Source organism: Colletotrichum orchidophilum, assembly GCF_001831195.1.
Source record: "Colletotrichum orchidophilum strain IMI 309357 chromosome Unknown Scaffold_233.1, whole genome shotgun sequence".
In the NCBI taxonomy this organism is placed as follows: Eukaryota; Fungi; Ascomycota; class Sordariomycetes; order Glomerellales; family Glomerellaceae; genus Colletotrichum; species Colletotrichum orchidophilum.
This window is the reverse complement of record NW_019173189.1, coordinates 14054-38165: the sequence shown is the minus strand read 5'-3', so window position 1 is coordinate 38165 and position 24112 is coordinate 14054. Positions and strand designations below refer to the sequence as shown.

Genomic DNA, 24112 nt, shown 5'->3' with positions numbered 1-24112 from the left:
TATCGAATCAAAATTTTACTCCAATAGAGTCCTAATGGGCCTGCATCGACAGTGTTTATGCCTCTGTCAAGTTCTGTACCGTCGGTTGACTCGAAGCGTAGAATTGGCAACAAGTCGCGTGCTTGGCAGTGCACAGTTCCAACCTCCACTACGAGCTGACCATCAAACTCCACTCTCACTACGTTTGGTCCGTACGAACGAGTAAAGCGAACCGCTTCTGCTATCTACCTTGCGTTCCATCTGTGCGCCTCAATAGTCAGCTCCAAATCTCGGGAATTAGAACGGACGCTTCAAGGCTATTCTCGAGTAGCTCGACGAAGTCGTTGAGACCGCCTGTCCTGTCGACTTCCTCGGCCCCCACACGGCACTGAAGCGTTGAAACACCTCCGACAGACTTTGTGCACCGTACTCTCTCCACTCAGTGGCACTAAATATTGAGCATTGCTGCTGCTGAGCGCTTCTTACCCGCCATGCTTTCCCTTCAACATTGGTCACTAACACTTTAAAATGATGCGGAGGCAGTCCTTCCTCATATTCGAACCGCCGACTTACCGATTTTATCTCTCTCATGCCGCGCAAAGACCTCATCATTCCGAGCAAACAAGATGCTAGTCTCGACCTGCCATCGATCGCGTCACCAAAGACCGCAGCCCACCTCCCTGCAGAACTCCCGTGGGCAAATGATTGGCCCACAGTCCTTTCAGCGGCATGTTCTCTCTCCCCATCTTTAACATCTCTAACCTCCACCTCCTGGGCACTTTTGGTGAGCTAATCGAAGACAGGGCAGAATAAGCAAGAGATACCACCGTGGAAGGAGTGCACAGCTTTACAGCCACGCATCCCGTTGCACCCGCTACCCCCGCACCTCCGTAGCGATCCTGTCCAACGAAGCTGTCTTGCCAACCATTATGTCTCTGTACCAAGATGTTGGTCTGGTAGGGGAGGAGCTTTGCTTGTTGACCGGGGAAACAAGTCCCAAAGCTCTTTGAAACAGGCGACATACCCAGGCAGCCCGAAGCCTCTGTCCTGCACCACCACCTTCTATTCGCCTCCTTTGCCACCCACCCTCTGTCTCGCGGCCCGTCAATCTGGTTTATCTCGATACGCTCGGAATACAAGGCTCGGCAACTTCATATCTCCAAGCAGTATTCTTGTTGCGCAAAGTTGATATATACAACCGCCGTCACCACCGCCGCCATGGAGCCTGATCTTTCCAAGAGCATCACCATGCACCCGCACCCCTTCCGACTGCACACGCCATCCCACCTCGCCAACACCTCCCATCGAGGCTCCATGCAGCTCAACGTTGAAGATGCCGCAGCCAACGCCTCTAGTACGGCCATAGAGGCCACATCTCGCCCCGCCTCGCAAGATAAGAAACATGAGCCTGTTGCCCGCCACTCTACTGCCGCTACCGATGTCGAAGGTCGGCCTCGTCTACGATCCGATTCGGACCCCTACGGTCTCTCCGCGGCCTTCAAGACTCCGGACGACCTCGCCCAGATCAGAGCCAACACCTCGCGGAAACGGGATAGTAATCCCACCGACAAAACTAGTGGTAGGACATCACCAGGCGGCTCCTGGCGTCGGGGTCACAAAGTCCAGCAGTTCTACGAAACACAGAACGCGGCTATCGAGCGTATGCTCAAGTCTGTCGACGAGCACGTTGCTGAGGCCCGTCAGGAGGCTGGTGACGACCAGCTGCAGTTCAGGATCGCCGTCTGGGGCTCCTTTGCCGCGAACATTCTCCTCACAGCTCTGCAGCTCTACGCAGCAATCAGCACCGGCTCCCTCTCGCTCATCACCACAATGGCCGACGCCATCTTTGACCCCCTCAGCAACCTGACCCTTATTCTAGTCGGCCGTGCTATCAAGAGAGTGAACCCGCGCCGCTTCCCAGCCGGCAAAGCCCGCCTCGAGACTGTCGGGAACATCGTCTTCTGCTTTCTCATGATCTCGGTCTCGCTCATCATTATCGCCTTCGCCGCGCGTGAGCTAGCCACCGAAAAGGACTCGGCCAACGAGACAAAGGCTTTCCGTTTCGAGCCCATCATTGCCGTCGGCGTCGCCTTTGCAACCAAGTTTGCGCTCTTCCTGTACTGCTTCTCCCTGCGAAACCGATATTCCCAGGTCCGCATCCTCTGGTCCGACCATCGCAACGATTTGCTGGTGAACGGCTTCGGTATTCTGACGTCCGTCGGCGGGTCAAAACTGAAGTGGTATATCGACCCGACCGGTGCCATCATTCTATCCCTGGTTGTATCTGGCATCTGGTTGCGAACCGCCATCGCCGAGTTCTTGCTGCTCGTGGGCGTCACCGCCTCGGTTGAGACTCAGCAGCTCATTACCTATGTCTGCCTGACGCATTCACCTGCTATCCAGGGTATCGACACGGTGCGCGTCTACCACTCGGGCCCACGGCTTATCGCCGAGGTGGACATTGTCATGGACCCCGCCAACACACTCGCCCAGACGCACGACGTAGCAGAGGCGCTGCAGGTGAAGTTGGAGAGTCTACCGGACGTGGAGCGGGCTTACGTACATATCGACTACGAGACCACACACAAGCCGGAGCATGCGTTCAAGAAGGATCTGTAAGGATGTGAAACAGTATGCATATTACCAGGACGGGAAGCGTTGGCGGCGTATAGGTGTTCGACGCGACACCATCTCACGCAGCTTTGGTTGGATGGAGGGGCCTTGACGACAAGCATGAAAGGCCGACGACGAAGCGTCCACAACAGATGGCGAATAGCTTTATTGTGATAAAAATTACAAAGCAATAGAACACGACTGGGTCCCGACATTCCTTTTAGGACCAGCTCGAGCGGTGGGACAGGACTATTATCAAATTACAGCTACGTTTCGGTTCACTTAGCTGGCTTTTTTTTACCTCATCCGACTCATATGAGAATCCGCTCCCCAGTACTAGTGTTGCAAAAGGCATAAACTCTGCTCTTCTCGGCGACGGCTTAGTCAAGTTGGTGTCAGCATCTCGGGTCTACTCTAAGTGAGGGGAGATACGCACTCTGCCACAAGAATTTGTCGATGCTCCAAGATGCTTGCTGGTGATCTTCCCGCGCAGTGAGATGCATACAACCCAGGTCACTTGTGATACGGATTTTGACACTCTTGGGAGACTTGAGCCACTGGTCACAATTACAGTCAGGCCGGAATGTGACCGAGTGTAGCTGAAGCAGTGTTGAAAGACGCAAATGTCGGAAAATGGAGTCGGTCAGGGGCCTCTGCATCGCACGGTACCTCCAACCAAACACGAAATTGTTCCGGCCATAGAGAATAGGGGTAGCTTCGTGTTCGATCTGCCTGCATGAGTGCAGAATCTGGACGTGAGGTTTTCCATGGGTGAGCGACACGACGCGAGGTCTCGGACGGGGCGCGCGCAAGTAGACGACCTGGTGCTCCGGCGGCTCAACCTTGACTCGGAGTTGGCGGCAGCTGCTTGACACAATGATGGGCTCCGGACTGAGGAGCAGGAGCTCGTAAATGTCTAGGCGGAGCTCATAAGGGAGACTCAAAAAATCTAGGCGATGCGAGCGAGGCCCTGCGGTTGGTGGCCGCAGCGGCTATGAAAAGTGAGTGTATTTAGTATTCGTCTTTAAGATAAAGGCCGAGAGAAGTGCCCCTTTGCCGGAGCCGCAAAGAGGCTACGAACGTACGAATAGCAGACGTTGATGTGGTAATTTGGTAGGCAGGTAGGTAATAGGCTGTAAAGGAAACACACGACAAGTCACTATAGGACTGAAAGTGCCGTGCTGGGTAGACCCTTGATGCAGATCATCAGCTTGAGCTGCTGGGTCCCCGCACCACGATGCGGAGATGGTCCACAGGGTTCTCAGGGTCCTTTCTTGTTTTGCCCACCTCAAAGCATCCCTCGGTTTAGGCGACGTGAGCTCGACAGCAGACGAGTAGGCACGGTAGATAATGAATTTTCTCAGATATTCCACACTTGTGTCGACATCTCCCGTGAGCTAGCCGGGATATGATGGAACTCAGATTACTTGGTGATGGACGGAAAGTCAATGCAGACTTACAATGATGATGGCCTGCGTCTGTAGCTTTGGGTCAGGTGAGCATGTGACCTCATCTGCATCATGAGCAGGATTTTCCATGGTGGACGAGTATGAAGAAGCTGTCTATCAGCAGCGTACCTACAACTGACGGGATGTGAGACGAGCTTGGCTACGGACTTGCTGCAACAAGGGCGGGGCAAAGATGGACACTTTGGAGGATGGGCGGACGATGAGAGGAACGAGATTACTGCAAGGTGGTGTGTTGGAAAGTGCAGATTACCTTAATCCGGCGCATGGCTCGGCTTGGCTTTCCAGGGTCATTTGTGACAGAAACGAACATCTTTGTCCGATCGAAGTAAGGTGTACATACGATGTAGTAGCCATGGCCAAACGCGGCATCACCACCGTGGCGAGACATGCGGGAGGTGCAAGGAGGTTCCCGTGTTCACGTCATTTCCCTCTGAGTATCCTTTTTCCAACCACACAAGCCACACCAACCTCCAGCTCCCTCCCAACGGCAAGTATCAGGGCGACAGGAGTGTCTGGTGATAGGAAGCGGCGGCAAATGCGGGGAAACTGCGGTCAGGGAAACTCTTGTTCCTTTCTTACCACAAGCTGACAGCTTCAACAGCGCAGAAGGCGGGGTAGTATGAAAGCATCCTCGCTGTCATGGTCAAAGTGCAATGTCCGAGTGCACGACAGAATCTAGATCACTTCACGAGGGGGGTCCATGGTAAGGATATCCGAGCCCTGAGATCTCGAGGTTTATCTTAAAAAGTGTTAACCAGCAATTAGTGGATGCTGTAAGCGTGTTTTATATGGATATGCAATATTGAGTAATTGGCCCTTATGAGGGATAGGAGTAGGCGCAGAGGTAAGGATATCCGAGGAAACACACCAGACGGTTTGGTAAGCATTAATGTCCAATTGCTCAACTGACATGTCCATTCAAGGCCAGCTATGGAGGGAAATTGCTGTTGATTCGGTATCCCTTGAGTCCAGCACAGAACTCTGAGACGGCTGCCTGCCAGCCCTTCCCCCCCCTTTTCTTTCTTTTATGTATATCCGCTCTCCCGATGTTTTTAATATGACGTCTGAATCATGCTCAATAGCTGATGATTCTTCCACTTTGGATGACCTACCTTGATCACTCACCTTCAAATACCCGACCTTGTATACTGTTGACGGGCTTTGCTCGCGCGTGGTCGTTTTCTTGCTGTAGGCGCTGCGTCATGCCCGGCGACGGTCTTGACGATGGACTAGCAGCGACAGCGGAGAGTGCGCAAGACATTGATGTAAGTTGTGGGACCTGAACCAGGCCGGGTTCGGAGTGACATATTTAATATGGGACGTTCCTGGAGAAGACGAGGAACGAGTCTCGAGCCTCGAGCCTCGGCAAGAATGGTCTAAATATCTGAGTCGCGTGTGGCCGTTGAGCCTTCATTTCTGTCTCTGGAGTCCTCACACAACCCGGGAATGGATTGAGGAACACGACTATCATGCCTTTTGGTCGAGGCCCTCGTGACCCTCAACGGAGAACAGACGAGGGATACCGTGAATTTGATGTTGAATTGGGGAGCGCGTCAAGGTTCAAGGATAGGTAAATAGACGAAGAGGGGAGAAATTTACCCGAGTGGCAGCTTTGACCAGACCCGACTCCAAAAGGTGCACAAGCTCTGACCCTCCTTGGCAGTCGTTCGAGTCGCTTTTCAGTGCGAACCTTTGAGGTGGTGGGCGGGGGCTTCCTAACACTATCCGCACCTTAGCACGCAAAGACCCGCTGGAACGGCGCACTCACAGACGTCAGATGGCCCCTGGTACCTAGGTACTTCGTCGTACTTTAGCCAAACGTTATCTAAGGTATCCGTACCTAAGGTAGGTAGGTAGGAGGTACCTTGAGCTCCTACACCAACCTTTACCTCCTTTTCGTTGCGTCCTTTCTCCCATCTGCAAAGAAGGAATCCAAGCACAGCTCGATTGTTCTATTTCGAAAGACATATCTGGAAGAGAAGAGGTTTCGCCCTTGTAGTCCTCCTACAGCTGCAAACTTAGGTGGAAAAGCTGACATTACACAGTATATCCCCAGGGGCCAGCTGTGTTTGCTCAATTGCAATTTCCGTTGCTGCAACGGCCTTGCTTGTGCAGCTTCCCAACGACCCACGCCGTTCCTTCTATCCTATCCGAGGCCGCAAAGCTCTGCCTGGGTCCCCAGTCGCGCATCATCGGCTTCGTTACCAACATCTCTGCCTTCCGCCGAGAGGTAGAGATACCTGAAGCGTTTGACTAAAGCGGCTCCCAGCCCGCCTACGTCTCCAAGTGGTACGTCCCTGCCGCGTTCTGCGACTCTCGCTTTTGCTGCACAACGACCCGAAGCTCTTCGTACAGGGTGGGAAATGGCAGGCATCGCGACTAACAGCCATTCCCCGCTAATGATGTGATTACGAGCCACAGACCATCCGCCTGGCTGTCCAGACCGTCCACGTCCGACTTCGCGCATGCCTCTTCCCGACAAGCCTTCATTCACAGCTCTCTCACTCTGATAAATCAGCACTGGTAGCGACGTCCTTTTCCCGTTTGCCCAATTTCCCTCCCGTTTTCACCTTCCACTTACCTCGTCTCTCGTCTCCCTGGTAGTCTCCCAGGTAGGTACAATACAGAATACGGGATAGAACCACCCCATTTCTCATGCTCCTCTGCGGATACCTAGGTAGATACTTGGCCCTCGCATAGCCAAGGTATCCTGGCCGACATCTGCAGCGAACCCGCCTCAGAGCTGCCCTCCACCTCCACGCCTCCTTCTCTCCGCACCAGCTCCCACCTGGACTGAACCTGGACCTGGACCTGGGCCTCGACTTGGACGCACAGCTCTCCATCCCCGCCACGACCATCTGCTGTCCGTCACCCTGCCCACAACTTTTGTCGTGCCACTCAACATCACCAACCTCCTACGGGACACACCTGTCAAATACTGTCCATGGCCATTCCCTGAAAACAGTCCTCTGTCGTTGTCTCGTTGATTCTGCCCTTTAGTACTGTGTCTCGAAACGTCTTACACCTACAATGGCGCCGCTTCGGGGAGGTGAACAGGTCTATGCGACGGTTCGTGTACCCAACGCGCCATCGCAAAGCGAAGAGGGCGCTCACAAAAAAAAAAAAAAAAAAAAAGAAAGTAAACAAAGAGCTAACAGCCACATTCATATAGCTTCTGTTAAACGACACTTACCTTCCAGGTTAGTTACTGGCCCTCGGTTTACTTTTTCAAGCTCTGCTGACACTTTTGCAACTAGGCGCATTGGTTCTCGCTCATTCTCTCCGCGATGCTGGCACTTCGAAACAGCTGATCATCCTCGTCACGCTCGACACTGTATCCGCCGAGGTCATCACAGAACTCACGGTGAGCTCGCGACAACTTTGGCGCCCATTGAACTCTCGGTGCAAAATACTGACGCCTCCCTGGTGTAGGCCGTCTACGATCATGTCATCCCCGTGCCGCGCATTCGCAACGCCCGACCTGCAAACCTCTACCTCATGAATCGGCCTGATCTTCATTCGGCCTTTACCAAGGTCAACCTCTGGAGACAGACCCAATTCTCCAAAATAGTCTACATCGATGCCGACGTTGTCGCCTACCGAGCTCCGGATGAGCTATTCGACATCGCCGCGCCCTTTTCTGCCGCACCCGATATCGGATGGCCGGATCTTTTCAATACTGGTGTCATGGTTTTGAGCCCCAACATGGGAGACTACTATGCTCTCACGGCAATGGCCGAAAGAGGTATCTCTTTCGATGGTGCCGACCAAGGTCTCCTCAATATGCACTTCAAGAATACGTATAACCGCATCAGCTTCACCTACAATGTCACACCATCGGCTCATTATCAGTATGTGCCTGCGTACCGACACTTCCAGTCAAGCATCAACATGGTGCATTTCATTGGCCCCGATAAGCCCTGGTTCCAAGGTCGACAAGCAAGCAAGGGAGATTCGCCATTCGAAGACATGATTGGCAGATGGTGGGCCGTTTACGACCGACATTATCGAGTTGCAGTATGTCTCTCAAAATCGGTTTTGGCAGAACAAGAGCTTACGTCTGTTTAGGAAATGGCACCTGCTCCGTCACAAGGACAGCAGCGACAGCTTCCAGAAGAGACTAACCAAGCTTCGCAAGAGCAGACAAACCAAGAGCAACAGGTTCCTGAGATCGTACAGTACTTTACTAAAGGAGAATTCCAGCCGCAAGCTGCCCAAGCAACTTCAACGGGTGAGCATAATAACGTGGCGGAAACTCCTCACAGTCACGATAGCACACACTATCAGATGGCACCCCCTTCCTCGGGTCATCAGGCTCATGGCCTTTCCCACCATGATGCCCATGATGCTGGCTCCTTCCAGCCGTGTGTTCATCATGAACAACCCCATCATGGTCAAGGATCCCAGCCTGAGATTGCGTATCAGGCTGGCCATTCGTCCACCCCTTCTAGCGAGTCATTTGGTGCTTTTGCTGGAACGCAAGCTGAGGCTCGACCAGAGCAGATTTCAGCACACGGGGGGCGGGGTGAATCAGTACCAGTGGTGCAACATAGAGAGCCAACTCCTCCTGCATGGGACGCTCAGAGGTTCGTCAACGATGTAGCTTCGATACTGTCTCCTATACTAACTTTGAAATAGACAACCCCCACCGGTAGATTCAAGACCGGAAGCACTCAACTTCCCTTCACAGACGTATGAGATGTCTCAGGACCCCGCTCCATTTGTGCCCCCCCACCGATACCCGAGTCCCCCAAGAAATATGTGGTATGAGCTTCCGAAAGACAAGCCAACGCAGAAGCCTCGTCACCTTTTCCCATGGGAAGTCAACCAACCCAAGCCGACCAGAGTCTTCACTACGGACTCGGCAGAGCCAGAAGCCGAGGAACCTTCGAGCACGCCGACTGGTGAGCACGCGGCGTCTCCCATGGCGTCTTCCATATCTCAGGCTCCCGCTGAGCTGTCTCTTCTAGGATCATCGACGACTGGTCAAAAGAGCGAGCCCAGCACCCCAGCTACTCCAACTATCAAAGTCAGCCCGTCAGATCCTTGGACCGCTTTCACACGTACAAATGCCTGGGACGAAGTACCCGAAATCGAGCGTTACGTCGAGGGTCTCCAAAAGCATCGTCGTGGAAAGAGCCAGGGCTCGGTAGGAATCTCTGATGGAAAGATAGCAAAGGAGCACGGGCTCAAGCTCACAGACTTCCCTAGCGTAGTCGAAAGACCTAGTCTTCCAGTCACTCCTGCACCTATCCGTCGGCCAAAATTCTGGGGCGGTGGCCCCGGACCTGGCGACGGAGAGGATGACGAGGAACTGCCGGTCGCCCAGGGCGTGCCGCCGCAGACTGACTGGGTATGTGTGCATGGACTTCGGTGGACTCCTGCAGACTGTCTATGCGAATATACTAACCTGCTGTTGCGTCCCAAGGATCCTTCTGCACAGCTTCAGGAATTGGCTAAGCAGCAGTCAGAGGCTTTGTTGAAGAAGCTGGGTGGTGGTGAAGGTGGACCCGAGGGTGTGAGTCGCGAGATCCCAAAACGTTCCTTGTCGTCCGGCTCGGAGGGAGTGTTTCCACCTACTTATGTTGCGCAGTCGTCGAAAGGGGTGGTGCTCAGTCCGCAGCCGGTAAAAGGCAGCGCGACAACGAGCGCCTTGCGTAATCTGGGTGATGGGCAGGGTCATCTGGCATCTTCAACAACATCGCAGATCCAGGAGCCGGCTTACCAGGGTCCAGGTGCCGCCTGGGAGAGGGGAGAGGGTGCCCCGTTGTGGGAAACGCCCGCACTTCCTGCGGAGGAGCAGCGCGATGTGCTTGACACATAATGGGTAACGAAGCATATGCACTCGTGTCTAATAGTTACATCATACAGCAGCAATATTTCAGGCTTACGGAGGATGAATATGGTGGCATATGGCAAGGACAGGGGTACCTGATTGTATAATATTTGCGGCGATGTTTGCGAGATGCATTTGCCGAGTGGGGTTAACGAGGTGATAATGTCGAGATGACGAATGGCGAGTGGGACTAAATGAAGTGGTATATATTGTCAGTGTCCCGGCTTGTACAAGCAAAATGTCTTGCCTCGCCGATTCAATGGTTGCATATCAACGCACCTCGCTAGCGATTCATGAGTGTCGTACTTGTCCAAAAGATGATGGAGAGATGCGCGGGTAACTGTTTTACATCAAGGCTTGTACTTGTCCAGCTCAATCAATCATCATCTCCAACATGTTTACTTGAAGCCCATCTTAGGGTGTCACCGTTCAAAAGACGATTCCTCACAGAGTGCTTATCTTGCGTACATAGTAATCGCTGGTAATCCTACAGAAAATTGGTATGATTTTATACCTCAACCAGAAAGAACCGTCCCAAAACGCCGAGTAATGCCTGCTCCTGGCTTTGATTATTGGTCGTCGTCGCCGGCTTCCTCGACCGTAACGGCCTTGGCCTTTCCCTTGTTGCTACTACCACCCTCCTCCTCGGCACTCTGCTCGGATACCGCGGCGGCAGCGGACGTCTTTTCCGGCGAGCTCCTGGGCACATCTGCATCGTGTCTCGGAGCTTCGTCAATCGACATCTCCGACGGGGTGCTGTTGGCCAAGCCCGATAAGCCGCGTCCGTTGCCGAAGAGCTGGTTCGCTCCGCCCCAGTTGGGTAGCACCGGGTTCGGTGCGAGGACCGGCGGCGGGTCGGGCTGGTTTGTGGAGACATCGAGACCAGAGCCGACTGCTTCCTGTCTTTGCTCGTGGATGGCCGAGCGCGTTGAAGAGTCGTTTGAAGCAGCGTTAGTTGTTTCAGCGTCCTGGGTAACGCCGACAACTGGAGCTTGTGGGGCAGGGGGTGAAGACTGCGCCGTCTCGCCCGACGCTGAAAGTGGCCTCTCGGGGAACGGTTGAGATCCTGGGGCGCCTTCTATCCGCTGAAGAGGAAGAAGCGACCATCCAGGGGGGATAACTACACCCTCTGGAAGCTCAGAGCTACCGGCGGGAATCGCGTTGGAGTGGTTAGCGGCTCCATGCCGTGTCACCACTGGGCCATTCACACGCAGCGTATGATGGATGGGTACTTGCGACAATGACATTGCCGGGAGCGGAATTTGTTGTGCCTGGCCCAGATTGAACACTGGTGGGGCCACTCCAGCGTTCTGGGGTGCATTTTGCGCCTGTTCGGTAAGCTGTTGCAGCTGGCGAATGCGGCCCAGTTCTGCTGTAAGAAGCTGGAGCGTCTGTAATTCCTGGTGCATGCTCTGGAGGGAAGACACCTCACGTTGTATCATCTGCTCAAGCTGTTGAATTTGCTGCCGAATGGCTGGCATGTTGTTGCCGCCCGGTGTTTGCGCAGCAGGCGTGAAAGGGCCAGCAGGACCTCCTTGAGCGAAGGGTGCAGGGATGGCCTCCTGTGGGACGCCCATTTGCTGTGCCAGTTGCTGCATGTTCTCGCCCTGAGCGAAGCCGAGGCGGAGGGGGCCGAGCTGGAAAACTCGTGCTGCGCCGTTGCGGACTGGTTGCTGAGCTGGCTGAATGCCGGGAGCAACACCTGGTGCATGATTCGCAGGCGGTTGCTGGCCAGCTGGGATAGCAGGGGCAGCCCCGAGACCGCCTAGACCAATTCTAGCGAACATCGCATCCCGATTCTGCGGTGCAGCGCCGTTATTATTGTTATTCGTGATGACGACAGGGCTTCGGCAGGTGGGGCAGACTTGTTGACGCTCAAGCCAACTCTTCAGGCATCCAAAGTGCAGAATATGCCCACACGGTAGCTTCTTGGGTCGAACACGCTCTACGGCCCCGTTGTTTGGGTCCCAAGGACGCATTTCCTCTCGGCAGATGATGCAGGTATCCTCCCGTCCCAAATCTTCCTCGGTAGCGTCGGGATACTTGTTCATGTCCTCGACGGCCTTGCGATAGCGCCAGAGTGCTGAACCCCTTTTAATGACTGATCTGGCTGTCATGAACAGGTCACGCATGATGTGAATCGGTAGGCCGTAGAATGTGAGTAGGATGCCGAAGAATACCAGATAAATGGCCAGTTTTACGCAATCTAGAGGTTGTCAGAGTATGGCCGCCAAAGTTTTTGGGGTGACTTACCGGCAATGAGGTCAAGGATCAGGATCCATTGACCCTTTGCCTCCCATCCGGGAACCTCAATGTCCATTTCATCAATGTCCTCCTCGCGAGGCAAGTCAGGCTGGCCCTCGCTCGCACCATTCTCTTCCCGCTGTCGCGTGAGTTCCTCGCGCTCCGCTCGAACCTGTCTTCGTCGTTCTTCTAGTCGCTGTCTGGTTTGCGTCTTGACGATATTCTGCTCCATCACTGACACCATGTAGCGGATTCCAGTTCGCGCCGAACACGTCGCCAGAACGGCAAACTCAAAGAGAAACATGACCATCATGTTAGGACGTGCTTGTTGAATAACTGTAGAGACGGTATATCGAAGAAGCCAGGTGTCATACACCAGGCTTAACAGAAGCGACAAGCTGAGCCGGGTGTGGAAGAGGCCGGGATTCGCGGGAGGCTGTTGTTCGAGGACTTCAACACGGCCGTCGCCTATCCAGCCCCAGACCTTGCCCGTCACCAGTGCGGTAAACATGACAAGGAACCATGCGCCAATCTCCTCCCGGAATATCGTCATCGCGAGGCATGTTTCGGTGATGGCAAACCAGGCCTTTTCGGACAGTTGTTCGACTTCGACTTGTCGCAGCGGGCCATAGAGCAGTCGTTGCAGGCCGTAAATCAGGGTGCCGTAGATGAGGTAGATGAAGTTTACCAGGACCTAGGGTATAAATTAGCTTCGTTCTTGGCGGAATCACGAGGAAAGCCAGGCAACGTACCAACAAGCAGAAATTGCTCTGCGCGAGGTAGACCATTGCCGAGTAAAAGTTGGCTCGTTGGTGGAAGGCTGATACGACGACCGAGGCCGCCAGGGCCGTGGAAACCTGTGTCTCTGGGTCAGCAAGTTACAGATCCGAGATGGCCTGGCGTATCTAGCGGAGACGGAGCTATGTGAATGGAGCTTGCTTCATAGCTCCAATAACATTACTTACCCCTGCGTACCACGCGAGCCTCATCTTGACTTTTGATGGGCTGTTAGCACGAGATTTGGTGATGTGGAGTGAGGGAGGCCCTCAAGTGCCCATGTTGTTGATGCAGGCCAAAGAGAGTCCGGATGCGCGGTGTTGGCGTAATAATACGTCTCTTTCGGAGGCCGTAATTGATGCCACGTTAATGACAAGCATCCACTAGGTATGGTGGATTACCTGAGCAGTGACGCCACAACACAACATCCAACTAGCCAACGCCAAAGGTTGGATAAGGAGCACGTGATGATACGTTACATAAGTGGATCGGGACTACTTTAAGCCGACTCCGGTGCAATGAGACGGCAAAGGCCGGTTGCTCATGGAGCCTCAGACAAGGACGATAATCTTCCGCGATGACTTGGACGACGCTCTCCTCCCGTCCGTTTGATAACGGAGCCTTTTTGCCAGAGGAAAGGCCAGAGCTGTGCGCCGTTTCAATGCTGAGAAAGGCGAGGTGATTTTCGTTAAGTCGTCTAGTGAATGCGACAATGATCACTTGCTTTTTAACATCGCCTTCCTTCTTCGTATCGTGCTTCATCCATGGTCAGAATGACAGCTATACCTTTGCCCATTGCTACTCCGGCGCTTCTCGCATCGCTACGAAACCAACCTCACGTTCCGAAGCATGCGTGGTATTTCATTGCTGCCACGACCTTGACCATACTGAATCGACCAGATGAGATACCACATATCTACAACCATGTCATGAGGCACGGCCTTGGGCCTGATGATGTGATGCCAGGCCCAGAGGAACAACTCACGATCTTGAGAAAGCTTCGCGAAGCACTCGTCAAAGCCTCCGCCGTTGGAGGTCTGCCCAAGGTACCGAATCGATAGTATACTCTTCTACACGGAAATAGTCACTAACATGGTGCAGACCATCAACTCTCTAATGGAGCTGAAGAAAGTGACGCCGGAGCACTTACTGGATGAGCCGCAAGGTGAAAATAGTGCGGTTTCTTCGTCGCCAACTGCAAGGAACATGGACGTACACCACACGCCCTCTTCCAAGATCTTGCAGCGCGGGCAGGGCTTCTGGGATAACATCTACGGCAAAATATCGAGGCGTGTTATGGGTCAGATGGATCGGTCGGGCACGGAAGACCTCGGATTGACCGCCCGGCTGATGTATGGGTACATCCTGAGCAATACCAATGTTCTATCTCCGGTGGAGACGTCGTACGTTCTTATTGCTGGGCTGATACCGCAGGATGTGAACCCTCAGCTCAAGGGTCATCTCAGAGGTGCCCTCAACTGTGGCGCATCTGTCGAGGAGGTGAGGGCCGTGAGAGCCATTGTCATGGACATATGCAAAGCTTCAGGCATGAGCCAACTCGGCGAGGGGATGACTGGTGGATGGGGCTGGCGCAGCGACGTTGCAACTGTATGATGGCTATGTACTACAGGGCGAAATAGACAGTATGCGAAAAGTAAACCCCTCGCGAGGCTTCTAGGCTCCGCGGAAAGCCTTGCGGACACACTGGCATGCCACCTACACGCGTCGCGATATCGGGGATGAGGCTCGGCGGGCTGCCAAAGGTTCCGCCGCGGTCACAATTCCGCAATAGACGAGGCCAGAAGCGATTCACTTAGCATGAGAGAACGGCAAAGATTGACTGGTCCACAAACGCTTGGACCCGAGTTGAGTTGTGATATTTGTGTTCCCGTAATATGATAGACCGTGGTACGAACGGAGCCAGTTGCCGCTGCAGGGCCGTGGGGTAGCTGTGGCCCGCATTGCATACATACATTGACACTGACACACGGCCGTAAGCAAGCTCTTGAGTAGGGACTGGGGTTCGTTCTCATGGATATTGATTCCCGGCGTACTCCGTATACGGATTGAGCCTCGTCCTTTCCCAAGCGAACCAGCTGCCAACTTGCGGCGAGAATGACTGCGACAGTCTACATACATAGTAGTACCTGTGTCGTGCAACCACCCCATGCCCAAAGATTGGCGCTGGGGTTTCCGGGCCACATGATGGGTTCGCGCCGGGGAGATCTGTACATCGCGTACAGCAGCATGCTCTGTACGGAAGGTCGTAGCTTGACAAGGATGTTGGGCTGCCAAGCTTAGCCTTGAACACCAACCATAAACCCATTGAAGGAGTTGAAGACATCACCAACAGCTCTGACGCCGAAGTCCGAGGAGTGCGCTTATTAGAGTTGCGTCCAAGCCGGATACGGCCACTCGAATACAACAGCCCATCATCCAGGCATCTCCCCTCTTGAGACTGGCATCCCAGAGCCCCTGCATTTCTGTCTGTCCGTGACTTCTGCTTGGCTACCACTCGGGTGGAGAGTTGCGAGAGAAACAGGGCTAGGTGTTCAGGCAAGCCAAAGGCGATGGGGGGTCCCAAGTAGGTTGTTCCCGGGGTGCCAGTTGCCAGGTTCCCTCTGGAGGTAGTCTGCATTTGTCAGGCACCCCCGCGGTCAAGGGGAGAAGAAACAATGACAGAATTGGCGTGTCGATCACCTCTGTCTTTTCTGCCAGGGAGTACCGCTCCGAGCGAGGTTCAAGGATCGACGCGGACCTCTCAACCTATCTCTATCTCTCTTTCGTGCCTGTCACGCCTGGCTCTCCGAACACACCATTGACGAGAGATGGGGAACGATTCGCTCGGGGACGGATGTGCCAAATTGGTCGGCGACCATCTTCCACCTCATCTTGCAGCAACTAATTTCGGAAGGCTTTTCGTCCGAGAACATGAACATCATCCCCGGACCCCATGCCTGCGGGCCTGCTCCCCTGCGCCCTTTCTGTCAAGACTCCGACTCCGATTCTCAGCCACCCAGTCTCAACATCAAGCCATCTGTCGCTCCGGATCGTATCCTGATCGCTCAAAGGAGCCGCGAAATATTGCTCTTCGCCGGGCCAACAAAAAAAAATAGTGACCGCGCCAAAACTCCTGGCCACCCCGGTCCGTTGCAGGCTGCTTGCTTGCTTGTAATCTGCCCGCCACCTACGGATACTCGTCCTGTCCTTCGGCAGTGGAGCGCGAAGGATTGAGACTATCATTTTGGTCTGGTCGCGATTGTCTACAGATTTCTGATCTACCGGCCATGCCAACCAACCGTCAGGCTTCCCAAGTTCCTACCCCTCACGTGCCTTTCCGCCTCCGACTCCCACATATCTCGCCCACCCCAGCCTCGGCCTACCTCGCCTCGCCGGCGGTGTCTTGTTTCTAGAACATCCCATGCTACGCCTCCCATCTCCGTAGCGAGGGCATCGCGACGGGGGCCCGGCGGAGCCTGGGAGGACAGACTCGCCTAGATTCAATGACCGAACCGGCCTTTCTCTCAGAGCTAAGAAGCTAGGCCCGAATACTCTACGCGAAGCCCGCCATTGTGTGCTCAAAGCTCCTTCCCGCCCTCGCCTACAAAGGCGACCCCTGCCCAATCATCAACACGTGGTTTGGGACGAGTCTAGGGCCCTTTGAGGCACCTTTGGTCCGTCTGGTGTGGTATTCTATCGTCTAGCCTCACTGTGACAGACCACACCCTTCAAAGAGGGAAAACCCCCATCCCGCCCGCAACCCATCGCATCGTCGGGAGGCGGGCGTGGCGCTGGTCAAAACCCGCTGCTTCGGGTCCTGCGCACTTTGATCTGTGAGACCCCGTTTGTGACTTTTGCGCTGGTTATTTTCTAACGCCCGCTCATTGCCCTGTTTTAACGATGCAACTTCTTTGTTTTGGCTTCTGCGAGGGCGGGCGGACAGAAGAAACCCAGTCCCAAGTCCCAACTCAATCTCTCATGGCGTTTTGCTTCGGTGTCTAGAATCTAGATGCTTTAGCCACGATGGTTCCCCTTTTTTTCTCCCCCTCCGCCCCCCCCCCCCTTCCATTTGGACTCTGCTGGCTCTTTTAGCCCACAGACTAGCCTAGCAAAGGCACACAGACGGTCAAAGGAAAGCAAGGGGACGGGGAGTAAAAAAGGCCTCGACGTTTTGCTCACTGTCTCAGCGCTGTCCCGACCTCTCGGGTGTGTGTGCGTCCAAGTATGAGCCAAAGCCCGTGTTTTCCTCAGATCTAGAGTCTATTTGCCTCGACCCTTTCCAACAGTGTATCGCACTGCCCACTGTGCAAAGGAAAGGAGACAGGGAGAGGCGACCGCGTTGGGGGCTACATTTACACTGGCTTAGTGGCCCTTTTACTTTGCAGAAGCCGGCGTGACGCCTCTTTTGCTGGGATGCGTGGTGTTAGTTCCGACGGTCTGGGTTCTTCGGACCCAAGACTGCGGTATGGCATATGGATACCACGGCGGTAGCTTTGCCCTATTTCCCCTTCGCCCAAACGCTGGGGACAAAACCTACCCGCACTGTTGCTGTTTGTGGTAATTTTTCATGTCGCACGTACGATCTAGTCCCCGAATTTACACGCGATGAGCAAGCACGGCAGCCTTATCTCAAACCGGGGGACCATCTGTGCCCTCGGTCGAGTACTCGCTCCTTGAAAAAGCCGAGAGACACTGGTCCCTTCGATTCGTCCTAGTTGCCGTGCATCGCAGAAACGAGGGGTGCGATATGGGACGCCAGGGCCCTTGAAGTGACTATCTCACAAAGAAGCAAAGTCCGACAACGCCAGCATCTCGAATGCGTTTCTTAGACGTTGAAACACCCTCCTCGTTACCCTGTCGCAAGCCATTACACCCCCGTCAAAACATAGAGTTCCCGATGTCAACACCAAATGCCCACTCATCTATTTCTCACTCATCACCTTTCTCTTCTGCAATGCTTCCAGGTCCTATAGCGCAAGAGAGCCAAGTGACTATTCTTCTTTAGTTCAAGGGCCGTAGCAAATGGGCGACGGACCGCTCGAGCGAGTGAGACACTTGCAAGGCCGGGGCGTCGCAAGTTCGCGGCAGAAATTCGCGCGATGTTCAACGGAGAAAGCTAACGGTTAAAGACCTCACTCACATCCAAGGTTGCGGTGCGTTACTTCTTCGCGTGGCAAGGTTCTGGTGGTCTGGAATACGTCGTCCGTTATGGGATATCACAAGGAAGCGGACCGGCCTGACTTTGTTTTGGCACGTACAGTCTCGTACCAAACAAGTGTCCCACAACCGCGTTCCCCTTCACGCCTGAGCACCCAGATAGGCCGTTCCTCGTGCTGAGCTGTTGTAAGGCGTGGGAACTTCCTTCTGACACCACGCGGCGATTCGTCTTCCAACCTCTTGCAGGACATTAAAGGACACGCACCCTTTCCCACCCTAGCCTGTGTATATCTTGATGGACTCTTATTATCTCACGCCAATCTTCGGGACTCGTTATGGCTGAAACGGGAATACTACAGTAAAACCTATGCAGACCAAAACAAAGCTGGACCAATCCCGAATGGCTGTGACACCCAGAGAGAACGAGATGGTTGTCTCCAAGACTTAGGCTCTCGCGGGTAGTGTCGATAACGTTCACTTCTCTCCGGCCGTTGGAGGGGAACCAAGGCACCGTAGGATCTGGTGGTGCTTTGGTGTTGTCGATGTGAGTTAGTGATCTTAGGGTAGGATGGCTGCGTTGGTCCTATTAAGGCAGTTTCTCGCGAGCGCCCTCTTGACCAGACTGTTGGGACTCAACTGTCGAATATGCGACCAGGTATTTCTCGTCTTGTGGAGAGAACTCACTCCGAAAGCCTCATGTGTATTCCTGCTCTCGTGACCAGAACATCCCACAGACGTAGATTACATTTCGTTACGGTGTAAAGTTATCTAAGTAGACATAACAGGTACCAACAAAGACAAATCAGCCCAAGATGTCACACTGTCACCAGGCCCATAAACAGGCAGGGCCGCCTGGGCGCCTTCTCACATACGCTACGGAGATATTCTTTTCTTCCTCAAGTGCGAAAGGGAGAAACCTCCGAAATAGGGGTTCGGGCGGGTATTGATCACCCACCCGTTGTCGGCAGACACGGTATCATGGCCGCTGGCTGGGCTTCCCGCCTCACATATCTCTTGGTGGCACAGGGACGGACATTGACGGCGTCTAGTAAAGGAGGGTACAGTGTAATTGTTTTCCCATGGACGCCCCCATCGGCGAATAAGGCACATGTGCACACACACAGTCATGCACGCCATCCCCATTGAACTAAGGACGAATGATAGAGACGCGATGCTATCAAAGGCGAGTATCAACGCTTGAACCCGGGCGCTTCCACAGATGTACTGCTGGTCAAAAGGCTCGTCAACGAAGATTGCCTAGCTCTGCTGGCGGCGGACGATTCATCGTCGACGGCTGCCTCCAGAAGATTTCTGCAAAACTTGCATCACCACCCAGTGTCGAAGCTCGATAGCCCCCGGCATCGCCAGCTTGAAAGCATGGAACCCCCGGCCCGGTGAAGACTGAACAAATCAGCCAGACAAGGCGCCCCCCCTCCCAACAGTACTCCGCATGGATAGAAACAAACCCTCGTCTCCGATGTAACAGCGAACCTGGCCCAGCTGCCTAAGCTCGCGCGAGCGGTCTGGGAAAGAAAAAGCCCTGGGATGACGCAGGATCTACACTGCAGGGAGGGAGAGGGAGAGCCCGGGAGAGAGAAAGATGAACGAATGAGCAACAGAGACAAGAGTTGAGAGGCTGTGATTTGTATTGCTTAATTCCGTGTCCTGGCAAATCGTGTGCCCTCCGACAGTTGCCTGCCTATCCCTTCTTTCTGCTGAGATCCTGGGAGTAATGGATCTTGTTGATGTCGTGGATCACCACTCTTTGGGGACCCTCCCCTCGCAGGCACAGAGATACCGGGGTTCGCACATCATGTTTGATATGTCGATCACTATTCACTCACGGCTCACCTTTGACGTCGCATCGGATCTACAGGACGGGTAGCCATAATTCCTCATCAGTGGCAGGGGCAGCAAGCTAAGAGGGGCAGCAAGCTAAGAGGAGCAGGCCGCAGGCCGCAGACGAGGGGAAATCGAAAAATTCGGTATACTGCGATACAAGCCAGGGCCCAGGTGGTGAAGAAAGTGACGGTCGGTCCCCAGTCCTCAGCTCTCCACAAGTTGACACGCCAAACCCGTTTTGGAAAGTCTGCATACTGGTAATAGACAATCTCCCGCGGCGGGACCTATCACAGCGAGCAAAAGCAGGTCGGATGGTATCCAAAAGGGGGTAGCGGCCGACGGGGGAGAGGGGGGGCCCCATGGACACCGACTATTGGTAGAAGAAGCGATTTTTCGTTCCTTCATGTCATCCCTTACCTGATACTGCCGGCTCTCCGAAGGGCAGATCACTGAATGCAGTTTCCTCTGCGCGTCCTTCCCGTTCGTTCTGAATGATGGGACGATAACGATTGTGCCGGGTACTGAGTAGGCATTCAGACGATTTACAGGGTCGTGCGTATGTGCGCGTGGACGTCCGCTGGAAGACGTTTTGGCCGAGGTGGGCAATTACACGCACCACGACGAGCGAAACCTGCTGGGCTCCTCGTAGCGCGGCTTGTCTTCAACGACACTCCGTCTCTGTTCTTCTGCTGGGGCACAAGTCAGGTAGCCGTACGACGGGCCAGGCCCTCTTCTTCTCCAGCCCCTGCTCAACCTTACCCCCCCCAAGAAATTGAGATGATGGAAACAGTGGCCTCGATCTCGTTTCGTCTGTTTTCCATGCCCGCCGACTTTCGTAAAGCTATCCATAATCCCGCGAGATGAGCGAGACTTAGATGGCCAGGGCAGGGATAGGCATTCTGCGGAAGAATCAAAAGGGGGTTGAGGCCTGTAGGTGCCTGTCTAGTAAGGCCGAGAGAGGGGATCCGCTCTCCATGTGAATGAAGCCTGCGCCATCCAGAAGGAGTCAGTCCAGACTGGAAGTGGCTACACGATCATTAGCCGGGAGGCACTTAGATGCCGCACTTGGTACTGGCGCGAGGATGGACTACCTTTCAGTATCCATACTCTGGGCGTGCAAAGCAGAGGCATCCAATACATAGCTTGTCTCGTTAGCCAGCCGCTGCAAGTGCCATAGCGTTGGGGGGGTCAAGTAAGACTAGGAGGGTAGGTCGAGGTACATACAATGTATGTGGTGCAGTAGGTGAGGCTTTCTCTGCCAATTTTGCTGGGAAAGCATGAAGCAGCGGGGGAATGTGTGCCTTGTGCCCCGCTTTTCGTATGAGAACGCTTGTGATGCGTGTGTTCGGAGTTTATCTCGTTTGGGGTTAAAGATAGAAACCTTGATTTGACGCGGGGTGGGGACGTTTCTTTTACTCAGTCTCGCTGCCTTGACCAGTCCTGTCCGTTTCCACTAGTACTGTCTCTCACGTGTCCCGCATAGCTTCCCACCCCCGCCCGACCCTGATCCACATTTTGCCCTCTCATCAGCCCCGCTCTTTCCATTTCTGTATCTTGTCTCCCCTCTTAACTCACTCCTAGTAGCAAATACTGGATTGCTGTCCTGGACGGGGACATGGTCACCTATGATCATGGTCTCTTACCTAAGGCTGCTAACTTGTCACCCCATTCCCTTTCCTCTCTCTCTCTCTCTCTCTCTCTCTCTCTCTCTGCAATGGCCATGAAACGTCAAGGACATGATCGGTGTGAGAAGCCCTCCGGTTCCGAGTTAGACTGTCAACGCCCTGGTGTCCTGGCAGTTCTCGAAAGCCAGACGCACTCGTTACAGTGCGTCCTAGATTTCCCCTCAGATCCATGGCCCTGGGCCCGTTGGCGAAGCTTTGAGGCGGAAGCCTCTGTATGTGGTCTGGTCCTGGGCCCCTACATGGCCCGCACGATAGGAAGGATGGCAGCGAACTGGGGGTGGCGAGCTCACCGTGCTTCAAAGGAATTGTGGATAGGATTCTATCACATGCGACTCTCACACCCCAAAGTCAAACCGTCGTCCCAGGAGTCTGGGACTATCACGCTATGCCAGCCCAGTGCCCAGCTACACTACTTTGGCAGGCCTGGCAAGCCTGGCCTGGATAGGTGCCGCCAGTCCGCCACAAGCGATTGCGGCACGGGCAAAACCGTTAATCCTGCCACCTCATGCGGACACGCTAACATCAGCAAGACCACCACGCAGCACCGCGCCGTCGTTGCCCTAGGCCAGTAGAGGCCAGACTAGACTTGGCCGACGTCGCAACCTCCTGGTCTGTGTTGGGTACTTGGGAGGGGCAGAAGAGACGGGTCGCTGCTTGGCTTTAGTCTTCAGATCGCTAGCATCCTCCCGCCCCGCCGAGCCCGCTTCCCTTCCAAGTTCCCCGACGCACCAAGACAGCCCGGCCCATGCCGTTTCGGGACTGGCCCCCCTTGTCATTCTCGTTTACCATTGCTGTTTTCGTCGCAAGCGTACCCACCATCGATTCAGTAAGGCAGAGCCCTGCAGTGTGAGATCTGCGGAATCCAGAGAAATGGGTCCTGGACGGCTCGATTTTCTGCCCAAAGCCCTGCTGTCCGTCTTCCCCTTCTGCGTGGAGGGAAAAAAACATGGTGAACCTGATCTCCCAGGGCAGGCAACTGGCCCCCTGGCTAGTGTCTTTTCCCGTACACAGTACAAAACCTGTATCCATATCTCGTCTATTCGATACAGAAAAGCAAGCACGGTCGAAATGCTGCTGCCTTGAGAGACATCGGGGCCGGCTCTGTGCCCTGGCGGCTCGTGACCCCGCTCGCGTTTATGACATCCGCATGACCCGTGTGGATCATGACGGTGACGAGAGTCTCGAGACTCCGAGAGTCGAGACATGCCTGCAATCATCTTTAGTCGCGAGGTGCGGCGACGGCAGTTGCCAGTTCGTATACGGTTAACAGGCCTGAGGGATGCGTTTAACCCTGCGGCGGTATTGTTTTGTCGTTTTAGGGGGAAACGCCGAATCTGCCAATGCCTATGCTCGAAGAATGCGAACCCGCCAATCCGTATCGACGTCCCATCGGGTGCGAGCCATTGGCCGGCCAAGTATGTATTGTAACCCCGGGCCGTGGGCGATGCTTCTGACTTGCGTGCAACGACTCGACGACGACTCAACAGAAACGCCTCAGTCCCAAGAGTATGCCGACTTAGACAATCGAAAGATGGCTATTTGAAAGGCTGGCATGGACATTTGAAATGGCGACTGACAATCGAATCTCTATGGGCCTGAGTCTCAGCCATCCGATGAGGCAGTCACCAGCCTAGCCAACTTTGTCGACATTCGAGAACCACACAAGCCTCAACGGTTGTCAGTGGCATCGTGGATCGCGGAGTCCCACCCTGGGAACTCGGAGACCGACCCCGAAGATGTGGAATGTGAATCCGTAGGACACGGAATGACAGCGGGCAGATCTCTTCATTCCGCGGGATGGAGAAAACGGAATTGCAAAGGCGTCTTTTTATTTGCTCATCTATGTGCTAGTGGAGACGCAACAGGTACGTGCCTTACCCGACTTGTTTCCCTGTGCGAGGTCTCGTCCCCACCTGCTGCTAGGTAGGTAGGTGGGTAGTTGGGTAGGTATTCTGTTCGGCGACGCCGATCTCCTGAACCTTAATCATGGATCGTCGCTTCCGTAGCCAATGAGGACTCTCCGTCACGTGGTCCAATTAAAGACGCCGTTCCCTCTCCCCGTTCCGCCGTCACCGCCAGGTGGGTGAGCAATGGAAAGGAAAGTACGGATACGGATGCTCCATGATGCCGCCCCTCCCAATGCGCGCTACCATAATATCACCCGGAAACATTGGGGAATGCTGGTAACGATGACGATGCTTTAGAGAAAGCGTTGGAGGAAGAGGAGCACTTCTTCCGTCCTCGTGGGGTTATGAGTGCTTTCGAGCGTTTGTATTTGTACATTCTGACAATAGACCGATTTTAGGGGTTCCTTGGTACAAGACAAGCGGGGAGGGATTCAGTGTGATAATCAAACGGTTTTGGGATTCGAGCAGTCCTGAGTATCAAATCTCATTCTCTTCACGTTGGGTCTCGACTTCTCGACTCCTCGACTCTCATAGGTACTCGAGCAATTTCAATCTGCTGCATCTAAAGGACGATAGCTGGCAGAGGGTATACCGTAATTCCGT

The 24112-nt window shown here is 54.3% G+C and overlaps 9 protein-coding genes across 9 annotated transcripts, besides 1 other annotated feature; 6 read left to right on the top strand and 3 right to left on the bottom strand.

Annotated features, from left to right (window-relative positions):
* Positions 1–1197: 1197 nt before the first annotated feature.
* On the top strand, positions 1198–2598 carry CORC01_14053 (cation efflux family protein; the record flags this gene model as incomplete). The annotated part of the gene is made up of 1 exon (XM_022625664.1): positions 1198–2598. The coding sequence occupies one exon, from the start codon at positions 1198–1200 to the stop codon at positions 2596–2598; it is 1401 nt and encodes a 466-aa protein (XP_022467840.1).
* Positions 2599–2903: 305 nt separating this feature from the next.
* Positions 2904–4130, bottom strand: CORC01_14052 (uncharacterized protein; the record flags this gene model as incomplete). Its single annotated transcript, XM_022625663.1, has 3 exons — positions 2904–2971; positions 3029–3584; positions 4053–4130. 3 exons carry the CDS (start codon positions 4128–4130, stop codon positions 2904–2906), a joined length of 702 nt encoding a protein of 233 aa, XP_022467839.1.
* Positions 4131–7091: 2961 nt separating this feature from the next.
* Positions 7092–9885, top strand: CORC01_14051 (glycosyl transferase family 8; the record flags this gene model as incomplete). Its single annotated transcript, XM_022625662.1, has 7 exons — positions 7092–7130; positions 7234–7261; positions 7319–7425; positions 7494–8044; positions 8130–8647; positions 8717–9414; positions 9490–9885. The coding sequence occupies 7 exons, from the start codon at positions 7092–7094 to the stop codon at positions 9883–9885; spliced, it is 2337 nt and encodes a 778-aa protein (XP_022467838.1).
* A 581-nt stretch (positions 9886–10466) lies between these two features.
* Positions 10467–13130, bottom strand: CORC01_14050 (uncharacterized protein; the record flags this gene model as incomplete). The annotated part of the gene is made up of 4 exons (XM_022625661.1): positions 10467–12103; positions 12151–12835; positions 12894–12998; positions 13107–13130. The coding sequence occupies 4 exons, from the start codon at positions 13128–13130 to the stop codon at positions 10467–10469; spliced, it is 2451 nt and encodes an 816-aa protein (XP_022467837.1).
* Positions 13131–13691: 561 nt separating this feature from the next.
* On the top strand, positions 13692–14532 carry CORC01_14049 (carboxymuconolactone decarboxylase; the record flags this gene model as incomplete). The annotated part of the gene is made up of 2 exons (XM_022625660.1): positions 13692–13964; positions 14020–14532. The coding sequence occupies 2 exons, from the start codon at positions 13692–13694 to the stop codon at positions 14530–14532; spliced, it is 786 nt and encodes a 261-aa protein (XP_022467836.1).
* A 515-nt stretch (positions 14533–15047) lies between these two features.
* CORC01_14048 (uncharacterized protein) lies at positions 15048–15354 on the bottom strand (the record flags this gene model as incomplete). The annotated part of the gene is made up of 2 exons (XM_022625659.1): positions 15048–15206; positions 15304–15354. 2 exons carry the CDS (start codon positions 15352–15354, stop codon positions 15048–15050), a joined length of 210 nt encoding a protein of 69 aa, XP_022467835.1.
* Positions 15355–21631: 6277 nt separating this feature from the next.
* On the top strand, positions 21632–22174 carry CORC01_14047 (uncharacterized protein; the record flags this gene model as incomplete). Its single annotated transcript, XM_022625658.1, has 1 exon — positions 21632–22174. One exon carries the CDS (start codon positions 21632–21634, stop codon positions 22172–22174), a length of 543 nt encoding a protein of 180 aa, XP_022467834.1.
* A 70-nt stretch (positions 22175–22244) lies between these two features.
* Positions 22245–22869, top strand: CORC01_14046 (uncharacterized protein; the record flags this gene model as incomplete). The annotated part of the gene is made up of 2 exons (XM_022625657.1): positions 22245–22535; positions 22570–22869. Coding segments are annotated over 2 exons (591 nt in total), but the record flags the coding sequence as incomplete, so codon positions are not given.
* Positions 22870–22959: 90 nt separating this feature from the next.
* On the top strand, positions 22960–23145 carry CORC01_14045 (uncharacterized protein; the record flags this gene model as incomplete). The annotated part of the gene is made up of 1 exon (XM_022625656.1): positions 22960–23145. The coding sequence occupies one exon, from the start codon at positions 22960–22962 to the stop codon at positions 23143–23145; it is 186 nt and encodes a 61-aa protein (XP_022467832.1).
* A 22-nt stretch (positions 23146–23167) lies between these two features.
* Positions 23168–23236: a sequence feature (Short protein (CORC01_14044, OHE90655.1) was converted to a misc_feature.).
* The last annotated feature ends 876 nt before the right edge of the window (positions 23237–24112 follow it).